We start from the raw sequence: 15,152 nt of genomic DNA, 5'->3' as shown, positions 1-15,152 counted from the left end.
ATTGCAGCTCCCGGCGTCTCGTTCCGGCGCCTCCATCTTCCCGGCGTCTCTGCTCTGACTGATCAGGCAGAGGGCGCCGCGCACACTGTATGCGTCATCGCGCCCTCTGCCTGATCAGTCAGAGAGCGCAGACGCCGGGAAGATGGAGGCGCCGGCCGGGAAGATGGATCGGCGCCCGGCGGCTGGAACGAGGACAGGTGAATATGCTATACTTACCTAGTCCTGGCGATCCTCGCGCTGTCCCCTCCTGTCTTCGGTGCCGCAGCTTCTTTCTCTATCAGCGGTCACCGGCACCGCTGATTAGAGAAATGAATAAGCGGCTCCGCCCCTATGGGAGGTGGAGCCGCTTATTCATTTCTGTAATGAGCGGTCCCACGTGACCGCTGAAGAGAGGAAGAAACTGCAGCGCCGAAGCCCGTGGGACGGCAGGGACAGCGCGAGGATCGCTGGGACTAGGTAAGTATACCCCAGCGCCCTCACCCCCTCACCCGCCGACCCCACCGCTACCGTGACTCGAGTATAAGCCGAGGGGGGCACTTTCAGCCCAAAAATTTGGGCTGAAAATCTCGGCTTATACTCGAGTATATACGGTAATTCAATTACCGGCTTTTTCTTTCTCCTTCCTAAAACCCGACATGATTTGAGACATGGTTTACATACAGTTTACACCCAGAAAGCCAGGGAGCTTTCTAGGTAAGTTCCCACGATCTATGAACATCCAGCAGAGGGCGCCTCACCGCAAATGAAGCTAAATATAAATCATTGATCTATATTTAGACTCATTCCCCGGGGTTTTGCAGCGAGGAGCAGCCTGCATTAGCAAAGCTCCTTGCTGCAAAATGTTTTAACCCCTTCAGAAGGATTTACATCGTTGGACGTTACAGATCTGCGGAGGGTAAGTATATTGTTGGTTTATTATGTTTTTTCTTTCACAGAACGAGGGTCTTCAGTGACTGGATTGGGCGTAGAATAAAATACTCCAACAACCATTGTTTTTATTTCACTAAAATAATTTTAAATAATGTGTTTGTGTTTTATTTAACCCTTTACTACAATTGGATTAATAATGGATAGGTGTCATAATTGACGCCTCTCCATTATTAATTAGGCTTAATGTCACCTTACAATAGCAAGGTGGCATTAACCCTTCATTACCCCATATCCCACCGCTACACGGGAATGGGAAGAGAGTGGCCAAGTGCCAGAATAGGCGCATCTTCCAGATGTGCCTTTTCTGGGGTGGCTGGGGGCAGATATTTTTAGCCAGGGGGGGGCCAATAACCATGGACCCTCTCCAGGCTATTAATATCTGCCCTCAGTCACTGGCTTTACTACTCTGGTGGAGAAAATTGCGCGGGAGCCCACGCCAATTTTTTCCGCCATTTAACCCTTTATTTTAAGAGCTAGAACGGGCAAATTTTGCAGATACACACTACTGACATTAGTAGTGTGGAATCTGCAAAAAAAATGGAGAGAAGACATGGTTTACTGTATGTAAACCATGTCTCATATCATGTCGAGTTTTAGGAAGGAGAAAGAAAAAGCCGGTAATTGAATTACCGGCTTTCAAGCTGTATAGCGCTGGAATAAATATTAATATATATACATATATGTGTCTCACTGACATATATATATATATACCTATTCTATGTGTACACATTTATTCTACCTATTCTACTGTAAGCTGTCAGTGTGATTTTACTGTACACCGCACTGAATTGCCGGCTTTTCTCTCTAACAGCGCTGCGTATTTCTCGCAAGTCACACTGCTTGTCCGTGTGTAATCCGTATTTTTCACGCTTCCATAGACTTTCATTGGCGTATTTCTTGTGCAGTACGGTGACAAACGCAGCATGCTGCGATTTTGTACGGCCGTAGAAAGCCGTATAATACTGATCAGTAAAATACGGCAGATAGGAGCAGAGGCATAGAGAATAATTGTGCCGTATTTTTTGCGAGTTTTACGGACGTAGTTTCTGCGCTTTTACGTCCGTAAAACTCGCAAGTGTGAAGCCGGCCTTAAACATAAGGAGAGTAGCTGCTGAAATTTTCCATGAACCTAGTGTACAACTAGCTTGCATTACGACTGTAGTAAATGTGGGCAGGGTCTGCTCACATGGGTGTGATGTCACTTCTCGCCTCCCATTCTTGGCATTTGTAAAAGGATAAGGAAGGCAGAAGTTTAGGATCACAGTGAGGAGCCATTTTGTTGGTGAATGAAAAGTGATACTGAGATATGAAAACTGTCACCAAGTCACCACACACACAAGACTATTGTTAATTAAAAATTGCCCTAAAGCCTCCCCGACACGTTTCACCAGAAACCTGGCATCATCAGGGGATAGAGGCTAAATGTCTTGTGTGTATGTGGTGACTGTGAAGGGATTTAGATAGCGGACGCACCATGAAATCCCTATAAACCATGATACAGGGCAAAGCATATGAATAAGGAGACAAGCACTGGGACTATGATCAGTAAGTTGGGATATATGTGATCTGCTCCTTATATACACAGGTCTATGTTAGGATTTTAAACAATTTATTTCTTAAGTATCAAATTAAGGGTTATATTTTATAGTCTTTAGATGGGTTTTTTTGTTGCCTTAGGCAAACTGTAATTAATGTTGTTACCCTTCGCTGATCTAGTGGACAGCAATTTTCTGTTTTGAATGTGGTATAATGTGTGACACCACTCTGTCAACTTCTATAGGAGCAGCAATGTGACCGGGGTATGCATGGTCATGCCACAAATCGTGATGTCATGACCTAACGCGTGAATGCACAGATTTTAGAGCTTGCAGTGACGCTAAGGAGATGCAATGATGACTGGACAGGGGGGAAATGAACAGCATAGACACTTAAGAGGTAAGATGCTAACATTGCCGCTTCAATCAAGGCTGATGGAAACAACATCATGGATGAAGTTATTGTGAAATATCTTCCTTAATAGTGATGAGCGAGTGTACTCGTTGCTCGGGTTTTCCCAAGTGCGCTAGGATGACCTCCGAGTATTTGTTAGTGTTCGGAGATTTAGTTTTCATCACGGCAGTTGAATGATTTACAGCTATTAGCCAGCCTGAGTACATGTGGGGGTTGCCTGGTTGCTAGGTAATCCCCACATGTAATCAAGCAGGCTAGTAGCTGTAAATCATGCTGCTGAGGCGATGAAAACTTAATCTCTGAGCAGTCATAAATACATGGAGACCACCCGAGCGTGCTCAGGAAAACCCGAGCAACGAGTACACTCGCTCATCACTAGTCCTTAGTGCCGTAGCTTATGGGAATAAGTTGCAGAACAGATAGAGATTTCATTAATTCGCAATCTAAAAGTTTAACTGTTATAGTTTCGGAGGAGAACGACTATGCAGAAAAATTATTTAAACTGATGGTGTCGGTGTTGTGTCAAAGCTAAAATCATCTGTCTGTGACTGGGAAAAGTGATGTGCCTTGTATTCCACAATGCGTTTTACTTCCTTCCAACTAATACACTTGCCAGAGGCAAAGAAGGCCAATTGTGACTTGCGATTGGTATTACAACTACCAAGAGAGTTGGTTACATTGATGGCGGTGTTGAAAGCAGCTCCTACATTCTTGGCCATGGTATGTTTTTTTTGTTTTTAACACTTCTGCAACCATTATCATTGCCACTTGTTCTTTCGCCATACAATTTTCACATTAAAATTAGCTTTTGACAATATTTTCAACTCCAGTTATTCAACTTTTGCCAAAAAAGACATTATAAGAAATGATAGGTAGGTACACATCCAAAAAAAAGTCCAATGAAGCAACAGGCTGCAGTGTTAATGTGCTATGCATGGATGCAAAATGAGTCTAATTAAACAGTTGTTATAAAAAAAATTGTGGCACGCACATTTTTGTGACGTAGACAATTGCAATTAAATATCTAGATTTTGAGGAATTTTTTTTTTCTATTTAAAACCCCCCCCCCCCACTTATTTCCTACTTGACAAGAATAAATGTAAAAACTCATTATAGGCGATTGTGACAAACAAATACACCATCAATGACTGACATTGATTTTTTTTACTTCTGAAATTTAATTTTATCTCTCTGTTGTGGAAATATTAAGTGTTAGGTGTCAACTTCACGCCGCTGCACAGGGGGAATCTCGAACCATGTCTTCTGCGGTCTCCCATTTTTGCCCAGCCACAGAGGACCCGGCTCAGCAGAGATGTCGGTCCCAGCATCTTGCCCAGGCTGATGCTGTGCATCTGGTTAGCACTGTTATTCCTGATTCTGCTATTATAACCAACAGCGGTCAGTAGCGAGCAGACGTTCCTGGGACTAAGTCCTGCTTTTCTCAACTGAGCTTGCCTGTGGGATGACCTCCCATTGGAGGTCGGGGGTCTCGTGTCCAGGTCCTGAAGCGGCCCTGATTGGACCATTGGGAAGGTCTCGGAAGGATGCCGCTATAAAAGGTTTGCATGGCTAGTATAAAACTTATATCGTGTGTGTGTGGATCTATGTTTGACATCTGGTGAAAGCTCCTAATCAATCTCCTTCCCTAGCATTGTTGTATGTGGTTTGGGTGTTGGAGCTGACTAGCGCCAGTTTGTGCCATCCTGCACAAGGCATGATTGTACTGCATCATCTCAGCAGCATCTGCCAGTGTGGTGCCGTGTGCATCTACTGCGCTTTCTGGTCCCTAGCTAGGCTGGTTAGTGGCGTCCACCTGAGCGGCGCTTTTTTTTTACTCCAAGTGGGTGTTTACAGATAATTTTAACTGGGGGTGTGTGCTTCTTCTCCCTGTATAATGTCAACCAATCATAAGCAGGAGGCAACACACTAGAGAAAGAGCACATTCCCAAAAACATTTTTCCCGACCTGCAGCCACTATTACATTGTGTGTCTAGTTCAACATGAAAAATTTGGTGAAAGGTCCTTTTTAAGAATGAGAAAAAATGTGTCATTCAAATGTAGTAGGACAAATGCCAGCTAAACTATATCACTGATCAATCACATAGAATCTGGCGATGCTGCTAGTACCTCTGTTATTTCTGTCTTCCCCCATCAATTGAATCTCTGTATTATTAAAAGGCTACAAAACTGTTATTCTTAAGTGGCACAATTGTACAAGATATTGCTGTCTAGAGTATTTTCTAATGTTTTAGGGCTTTCTATTCCTATCTCTATTGCTCAGCTGTGAGCTCTGATGTCCTTTCACTATCCTGAATTACTTTAAAATGGCTTCTGCATTTATGCAAGCTGTGATACTCCCTTCTGAGTGGCTGGGCTCTCCCATGTGATGTAATAAATGCAAGGCATTTTGTTAAAGCTCTTGTGAGACTATGTAAGATCATGTGAGCCTTCTCTACCTGATGCAATCTTCACATTGTGTACATGGGCAGCAGGTATTTTGTTGGAAAATTGAAATGTAAATTGTTTGAATTTGCCGTGACCATGCAGTTCTGTCAGGGAGGCATCTGATGGCTCCATATTTATTCTGCAGTAGGACAACAACCACGAACATATAGCTAATGTTATTAAGAGTTATCTACAGTGTATGGAAGAACAAGGTGTCCTGGAAGTGATGATATGGCCCCCACAAAGCCCTGATCTCAACATCATTGAGTATCTGGGATTACATGAAGAGACGGAAGGATTTGTGCAAGGATCTGTCGTTAGTTATCCAAGATGTTTGGAAAATAATGCCTTATGAGTTCCTTTACAAAAATTGCATGAAGTGTAAATAGAAGTATTTCAGCTTTCATCCTATTTTGAAGGCAAAAGGTGGTCACACCAAGTACCTATTTGTTTTAGATTTTTTTATTGTTCATTTGCTTTGCATTTTGTTAATTGATAAAAATAAACAATTATCAATTTTATTTTTGAATGTATTTTTACAATGCTTTATTTTTTCCACACCTGCCTAAAACTTTAGCACAGTTTTGTATCTATACTCATTTATTTTCTTGTAGCTTATTGTTGCATGTGTCTCTTTACATTGCTGAATATTAAATGAAGTTTCACACATTTATATACTGCTTCTAGTTTACTACAAAGCAAGCTCATCAATACCTAGGTGTCATGGTTTCATAGACTTATTAAAATATAGTAACTGCAATCCGGTCGTAGGGTACAAACGCTTCAATGGTAACATTTTTAAATTGAATAACATGCTATTAAACTACCTCAATGCTTTTTATGGGCCCGTAAACCACTACATCATTTAAAGGTTTATGATTCTACTTGTAACAGCTATGCATATACTGTAAAGGAACAATAGCGCAATATGCCTAAATAAATGGGACAATAGCACAGCTTGCGATTTAATCTTTTAAGGACAAGGCCTACAGTACTTTGGTACTTGATGGAGCAGCATTTTTTAATTTCCCCCTACATTAAAGATCCATTATATTTACTATTTTTCTTAATATGAAGGCTTACTTTTTTAGGAGCCTCCTTCCTCTCTCAAATACTTTAGAAGTTGTGATTATACTAAAAGCAGCATTAAAGGAGGCCTGACAAATGATACATGCCGGTCAATGGGCAGCATCTATCAGAAGGATAAAGTGAACATTCCAGCTCCTTAAAAATCTTCAAACTTTCTTGTTCCATATCAGTAAAAACTCCAATACTAGTGTGAAATCGGGGGTACAAGCGACGCGTTTCGGTCTGATAAAGATCTGTTGTCAGATCGAAACGCGTCGCTTGTACCCCCGATTTCACATTGGTATTGGAGTTTTTACTGCAACAATTTTCCTGATATGGAACAATAATGTTTGAAGATTTTTAAAGGAGCTGGAATGTTCACTTTATCCTTCATTGTATTCATCTCGTCCCATCAAGACGAAGTTCCGTGCACCTGCGATTTTGGTCGGTGAGCTGGCTGTGGTTTCCAACCACGTTATTCTTATTTACTAGCATCTATCAGGCATTGTCTGAAGTTTATATTTTGATGAACTGTAGAGGGTCAGTCAAATGGTTAAAAAAATTAATTACATCATCACTCACTTGTCCTTGCAGGACACTGTCCTGTCCTCTGTGCCCCTTCTATTTCTCTTTCCTTCTGGTGAGCATCCTCTTTGGTCTCTTCACTCCAGACCAAGGCTTCATGTCATGATGTTACAAGTTTACGACGCACATCGCCCCAATGAAGGCATGGCATGAAGGGACATCAGAGGCATAATCATGCCAAAAGTACTCGCCTGGAGTGAAGAAGCCAATGGGGAATGTGGAAAAGAAGAGATGTGGAGGACAGGACAGTGTCCTGCGATAACAGGTTAACAGTCAGGTGTGTATTAATTTATTTACTTATTTTTATATATTCAAATCAAATATATTTGCTGCAAATCATATTTTCCTTTAAAATCCTCATGATTTGCCAAGTCAAATGTCAACAGATCTGCTCTCATTCCTAGTGATCATCAAGAGAGTGTTAGAGCTAGTGATATGACATTCATGACTGATTGGGCACAAACAGTTGGCTCCCTTCTGTGAAAGATGGGAGTCGGGAACCCCAGTGAGGGTCACTTCCAGCTTTAAGATGGCTCTTATGAAAATAACAGCATTCAGCCCTGTCCTCCCAGCCAGAAAGATGCAGGTGAGAGGAGTTTTGACCACATTGAATTCTGGGATTTTTGCTGTAAACATTTGTTTATCTGACGGTGAACAAATATTTGATAGAGATTTGTTTAGCATCGAAAAGAGCAGACTCTTTTTCTGTCTAGCAGAGCCAAATGATCCAGATTGATCACCAGTAAGAGCCTAATGGTTTATCCAGGCCTTACATAGACTTCTCTCAGCCAACTATAACACTATTTAGGGTTGCTTTTTTGAAATTGTAGTTAATGATGTTATGTTATCCTTAACTTTGCTATGTTTGTCAGAGGTGCCAGGCTCAAAAAGGTTACCTCAGACAAACTTAGAACAACGCACTCCATCTGGCAGATTCCAGAGGAACCCCTGCTTTCACCCTTTAAGCCCTGTACAGGATTCTGGTCTTACAACCAGTCCAATAGATTGCTTCTATAAAAGAACTGCTGTCCAGAAGAGGAAACTAGAGGCCAGTAGAGTTGTCCAGCAGGTTCAAAACCAAGAAGTAACTTTTAGGGAGGTTAGACAACAGGATATACAAAATACCACACAGGATCAGTGAGACCATGTCTAACTTAATGACTGGAAGCTATAGGCTGGTGTTTATATAGAAAGGATTCTGGTCCTTGACTACTAGCAGAAAGCTAATTACATAACAGCTCACTGCAGCAAAACACAAGTGGACAGAAATGGAACAACTAATGTCAGCAGTCAAAATTTAAAATGCCATATTCTGCTGACGTCCAGTAGTAACCATGGTGTTACTGCGGCACCACCTAGTGATCTGGGCAGGGGTTGTAGCAGTATGTTCAGATAAATGCTACATTCTCTTAGCTTGACATATCTCAAGATAAATTGAGCAAAAGACACCTGCATAGACAAATGCATCATTTTGCCATACTCTATCAGGTGATGTATATTCTCTATGTGTCTACATGTGCTCCTTCACAGTGGTTGTGATGTGAATTGCAGCCAGTTGAGGATTGTTGGCTGGAAATAAGATTTTTCTCTAATATTACCTAACTACAAGTCTACAGTATAATGTCTTCTAGAATTACTGTGATTTTTAATAGAAATGCCACCTAATAGTTATCCTCTCCTTACTAAAGCCGAACGATTGCTACAAGAAAAAACAAATACCTACAATAATGGCATATAAATGTACTGTAATACCATACATATCTAATTATCTTTTAGGTTTTATTCCTAAGTAGCGATATCCTTCAATGCAAAGCAGATGCATCTTTAGAATATTATCTTGGAGAATGTGATGACTTAATCTTGCTTTATCTATGATATGCAAATTACCTCTTCTGAGAAAAAGAGGACTTAGGGTACCGTCACACAGTGCAATTTTCATCGCTACGACGGCACGATTCATGACGTTCGAGCGATATAGTTACGATATCGCAGTGTCTGACACGCTCCTGCGATCAGGGACCCCGCTGAGAATCGTACGTCGTAGCAGATCGTTTGAAACTTTCTTTCGTCGTCTAGTGTCCCGCTGTGGCGGCATGATCGCATGGTGTAACATATATCGTATACGATGTGCGCATAGTAACCAACGGCTTCTACATCGCACATACGTCATGAAATTATCGCTCCAGCGTCGTACATTGCAAAGTGTGACAGCAGTCTACGACGCTGGAGCGATATTGTTACGATGCTGGAGCGTCACGAATCGTGCCGTCGTAGCGATGAAAATTGCACTGTGTGACGGTACCCTTAAACTCTATAGCGCCACCTGTTGGAAGTAGCGATCCTACAAGTCACAATCAACCCTTTAACGAGTCATGCAATATGACTTAGGATAAAAGCCAAATCAATATCTCAATTTGCAGACATGATGTTTCAGGCTGTTGGCCCTCTTCAGTGCGAAGCATGAGAACTAATTTGGCTAGGTGAGAGGCTCTGGACTGGGGTCTAATGGGTATCGTTTCTCCTTTATCTATGATGTAATTCTTAGGATAAGGTTACACAGCAATGTGTTATACAACTGCAATTCTCTGCTTAGTTATGCAACAAAATCTTCCGTGCAACATTCCAATGGCAAGTGAGTTGCATGCAACTTGAGACCAGCGACAGAAAATTCAACACATTCATAGGCATTTGAGACTTTGTGTTGCAAGAGGTCGAATGTTGCAATACAACACCATAATGTATTAATGGATGGAATGTTGCAATGAGACCCTGCGATTTCAACCTAACAACACATTTAATCCTCCGAAAATTTCCTATAAAAACTAAACTTCATATGCCAGTACGATAATTACACAGGTCAACAAAAAAAAATTTTTTTCTGGTGTCCAAAATATTTTAATGAATTTGGGGTATTTTTGGGGTGCTGATTCTGAATATGCTATCAGTTTTGCCAGATTGGCTCAAGTTTTTGAGATTTTTGGTATCTTATTTATAGCACTTGTTGGTAAATGCGACGCATCATCTCATTAATTTCTTTGGATTAGTACTTGAACTGAGCAGTTCTCAATATAGTTTTGTGTTAATTAGTGTTCTAAAAGTTTGTTCGTGGCAAAACTGATGACATATTCAGAATCAGCACCCCAAAGTTACCCTAAATTCGATGAAATATCTTTGGCACCAAAAATGCTGTTGACCAGTGTTATCTGTGTCCCACTTATCCAGATAGGATAACCCCAAATACATTAACACCTTAAATATTACAAATTGCAGATAATACTTGTGAGCAGAATTTTCAGCATTCCATTTACATGTTTGTTTTATTTTGTTTTTGAGAATTTTCTTATATAATAAATGTAATATAAAATGTAATGCATGTGTACAAAATAAAAATAGATAAGTAAAATACCTCATAGTATATAGCAGGGTTCCATCATCTTGAATTCTCAGCAACTTATTAGGCATTGTCATATTATGGGCTATAGACTTTTTTCCATTATGAAAGAAAGTGTCTGGAGTCCAAATTTTATTTGCCATTAGATTGTTCAATCGAAGAATGGTCATTGGTCCAGTGAACCTCAATCTTTCATCTTCCCACTTTTGCCGAAAAAATACATCTATTGTATATTCCTGCGGTAAAAGAAAGCATAATAATTACTTGACAGTGTTACTACATATGTGCCTTTAATTGCATTTGTACATATACAGTACAGACCAAAAGTTTGGACACACCTTCTCATTTAAAGTTTTTTCTGTGTTTTCATGACTATGAAAATTGTACATTCACACTGAAGGCATCAAAACTATGAATTAACACATGTGGAATTATATACTTAACAAAAAAGTGTGAAACAACTGAAATTATGTCTTATATTCTGGGATCTTCAAAGTAGCCACCCTTTGCTTTGATGACTGCTTTGCACACTCTTGGCATTCTCCTGATGAGCTTCAAGAGGTAGTCACCAGGAATGATTTTCACTTTACAGGTGTGCCCTGTCAGGTTTAATAATTGGGATTTCTTGCCTTATAAATGGGGTTAGGGCCATCAGTTGTGTTGTGCAGAAGTCTGGTGGATACACAGCTGATAGTCCTACTGAATAGACTGTTAGAATTTGTATTGTGGCAAGAAAAAAGCTTCTAAGTAAAGAAAAATGAGTGTCCATCATTACTTTAACCCCTTTCTGTCATTAGACGTACTATTCCGTCCATGTGGGGTGGGCCCTACTTCCCATGGACGGAATAGTACTTCATAGGTGATCAGCCGTGCTCACGGGGGGACCATGGCCGATCGCTGCCTTGTGTCAGCTGATTATTACAGCTCACATCAGGCACTATATGCCAGGAGTGGTCACAGACCACTCCTGGCACATTAACCCCCGGAACACTGCGATCAAACATGATCGCAGCGTTCCAGCGCACAGGGGAGCATCGCACAGGGAGGGGGTTCCCTGCATGCTTCCCTGAGACCCTCGTAGCAACACGATGTGATCGCGTTGCTCCAAGGGTCTCCTACCTCCTACTCCCTGCAGGCCCCGGTTCCAAAATGGCCACGGGGGGCCTTCCGGGTCCTGCAGGGAGGTGGCTTGCAGGCGCCTGCTTAGAGCAGGCGCCGGCAAGCCTCCTTCAGTGCCTGTGTGATCGCTGATCTGTCACAGTGCACTGCAAAGTGGCAGATCAGCGATCTGTCACTATAACATAATGTCCCCCACCTGGGGCAATGTTACAAAAAAAAAAAAAATCCTAAATAAAGAAAAAAAAATATTGTTCCAATAAATACATATCTTTATCTAAATAATAAGAAAAAATAAAAGTACACATATCTAGTATTGCCGCATCCGTAAGGACCCAACCTATAAAACTGTCCCGCTAGTTAACCCCTTCAGTGATCATCGTAAAAAAAAAACCAAGGCAAAAAACAACGCTATATTATCATACCCCCGAACAAAAAGTGGAATAACGCGATCAAAAAGAGGGATATAAAAAAAGTGGTACTGCTGGAAACGTCTTCTTGTCCCACAAAAAACGAGCTGCCATACAGCGTCATCAGCGAAAAAATAAAAATGTTATAGTCCTCAGAATAAAACGATGCAAAAATATTTTTTTTCTATATAAAATAGATTTTATCGTATAAGAGTGCCTAAACATAAAAAAAGATATAAATGAGGTATCGCTGTAATCGTACTGACCCGAAGAAGAAAACTGCTTTATCAATTTTATCAATGTTGGAACGGTATAAACACCTCCCCGAGAAGAAATTTATGAATTGCTGGTTTTTGTTCATTCTGCCTCACAAAAATCGGAATAAAAAGCGATCAAACAATGTCATGTTCCCGAAAATGGTACCAATAAAAATGTCAACTCGTCGAACAAAAAACAAGACCTCACATGATTCTGTGGACCAAAATATGGAAAAATTATAGCTCTCAAAATGTGAAGACACAAAAACTATTTTTTGCAATGAAAAGTGTCTTTTAGTGTGTGATAGCTGCCAATCATAAAAATCCGCTAAAAAACCCACTATAAAAGTAAATCAAACCCCCCTTCATCACCCCCTTAGATAGGGAAAAATAATAAAATTTAAAAAATGTATTTATTTCCATTTTCCCATTAGGGTTAGGGCTAGGGCTAAGGTTAGGGTTAGGGTTGGGGCTAAAGTTTGGGCTAGGGTTGGGGCTAAAGTTAGGGTTAGGGTTGGGGCTAAAGTTAGGATTAGGGCTACAGTTAGTGTTGGGGCTACAGTTAGGGTTGGGGCTACAGTTAGGGTTAGGGTGGGGGTTAGATTTAGGGTTAGGGTTGGGGCTACAGTTAGGGTTAGGGTTGAGGCTAAAGTTAGGGTTAGGGTTGGGGCTAAAGTAAGGGTTAGGGTTTGTGTTAAAGTTAGGGTTGGGACTAAAGTTAGGATTAGGGCTACAGTTAGGGCTGGGGCTGCAGTTAGGGTTATAAAATAATTTTTATTTTCACGGCTCTGCGTTATAAGCTTCAGTGAAACACTTGGAGGTTCAAAGTTCTCCTAACACATCTAGATAAGTTCCTTTGGGGGTTCTAGTTTCCAATATGGGGTCGCTTGTGGGGAGTTTCTACTGTTGAGGTACATCGGGGCTCTGCAAACACAATGTGATGCCTGCAAACTGTCACGGCCACTCCTTCTGCGGCCATGCCTGCTGCCAGGACCACCGCCGCTCCCCCGCTCATACTTACCCGCTCCTTCATTCTTCTCCACTCCCTGGTTCTCGTCGGGTGCACGTGCACACCGCCAATTCCAGCACTTCCTCTTTCAGGTTTACAGGCGCTCTGTATCTCCTCTCTGTGATCCTGGAGGACCGTGACCCGGAAGTCCTTCAGCACTCCATGTATTTAAGGCGATTCCTTCCTCTGCTCCTTGCCTGTCTGTCATTTGTGCTTCTGAGACTCAGGTCCACCTTTGTCTTTGCACTGCCTGTTCTGAGTCTCCGCTCTGTCCAGGCAGTTCAGCTTCTCTGCCTTTCCCAGGCTTCCTTGTCTCCTTGTCCATTCCAGCCTTCCCAGTGTCTGCTGGGCCATGAACCCTGCTGGTACCCCGACTCCTACCCAGAAGGAATTATTGTTCCTTATGGAGAATCAGTCTAGGATTATGTCCTTTTTGAAAACCTTGGAATCTCGTCTCTCATCCCCGCAGATCTCCGATCCTGGGAGCGCTTCGCAGTTAGCAAGTCTCCAACAGGAGCTGGCCCAACAGCGTGACACTCAAGCTCATATTCTAAATTTTATGGCTTCGGTGGATGTTCATCTTGGCACCCTCCAGTCTTCGGCTCCTGTCTCTTCTCTGGCCTCGGCTGCTCATGCACCTCACCATCTGGCTAAACCTCCTCGCTATAGTGAGGATCCAAAATTGTGTAGAGGGTTTTTAAATCAATGCCAGCTTCATTTTGAGCTACTTCCCATGCAGTATCCCACTGACCATTCTAAAGTGGCTTTGTAATCTCTCACTTAGAGGGTGAGTCTTTGGCATGGGTTAATCCTCTCTGGGAGCGGGATGATCTCCTTGTTTCTCCACTCTCCACCTTCTTTGATAGTTTTCACAAAGTGTTTGATGAATTGGGTCATTTGGCCTCTACCACTGAGTCTCTGTTCAACCTTCAACAAGGTACGCTTTCGGTGGGCCAATTCGCTATCCGATTTCGCACCCTTTCATCTGAATTAAGATGGAATAATGAGGCTTTGGTGGGAGCCTTCTGGCGGGGGCTTTGTCCTCGAATTATGGACCAGTTGGCGGGTCGTGATACTCCGACTTCCTTGGAGGATCTCATCTCATTGGCAACCCGCATTAGGTTTTCAAGAACGTTCTCGAGAATCCGCTAGAGAGAGGAGATTCCCTTGACTTCTTCCTGTTTCTCCTAGCTCTTCCCATCTGAGTCTTTTTTCTGCTAATTCTGCCCCAGAACCAAAGCAGGTGGATTGTCTTAAGACTGTGGAGCAAAGTTGGAAAGAGAGACTAACTCAATGTCTCGGTTTCTATTGTGATAGTGCGTCTCATCTCTTGCGTTCCTGTCCTTTGAGGCCGGGAAACGCCTCCACCTAGGACTGGTAAGAGAGGTCTCCGTTGGTATCCCAGAACCCTCTCAACCCCTCACTCTCTGTTCTTTTACATCTGGGTAATAAACATTTCTCTGACTCTGCTTATATAGATTCCGGGGCAGCCGGGAACTTTATTCAACATGAGGCAGTTAGGAGATTGCAGATTCCGGTCAGATCCCTGGAGACTACGCAACAGATTGCGTCAGTCGATGACCAACCTCTGTGGGAGTCTGTTACGTTGGTAACCGAAGAATTGGAACTCCAAATTGTAATCCTGCATCGTGAGAATGCCCCTACCGCTCCATGTATAGGGGGTGGTCTACCTGGTCAGCTCACCCTTGGGAGGTTCATTGTCGTGGATCTGTGGGTCCACTCCAGTTGTTCCAAAAGTCCTCACACAAACCATTCCATCAAAGTTTGGATTCCAAGCGGCGCACCTTCCCTTCCAAGCTCTGCCATGTGCCCAAACAGGAGTTTTCTCCCACATATGGGGTATCATCGTACTCAGGACAAATTGAACAACAACTTTTGGGGTCCAATTTCTCATGTTACCCTTAGAAAAATGCAAAACTGGGGGATAAAAAATAATTTTTGTGGAAAAAAAAGAATTTTTATTTTCATGG

The 15,152-nt window shown here is 42.2% G+C and overlaps 1 protein-coding gene across 2 annotated transcripts in view; it reads right to left on the bottom strand.

Moving 5' to 3' along the window:
* GABRA2 (gamma-aminobutyric acid type A receptor subunit alpha2) overlaps positions 1-15,152 on the bottom strand; it is a 359,232-nt gene that overhangs the window by 176,905 nt on the left and 167,175 nt on the right. For both annotated transcript variants that reach the window (XM_069744513.1, XM_069744514.1), the window contains exon 5: positions 10,385-10,605. In XM_069744513.1, the coding sequence (XP_069600614.1) occupies positions 10,385-10,605 (221 nt within the window). The remainder of the gene's footprint in view (positions 1-10,384; positions 10,606-15,152) is intronic.

The sequence above is a fragment of the Ranitomeya imitator genome, chromosome 1 (assembly GCF_032444005.1).
Source record: "Ranitomeya imitator isolate aRanImi1 chromosome 1, aRanImi1.pri, whole genome shotgun sequence".
NCBI lineage: Eukaryota > Metazoa > Chordata > Amphibia > Anura > Dendrobatidae > Ranitomeya > Ranitomeya imitator.
This window is presented reverse-complemented; position numbering and strand designations above follow the sequence as displayed.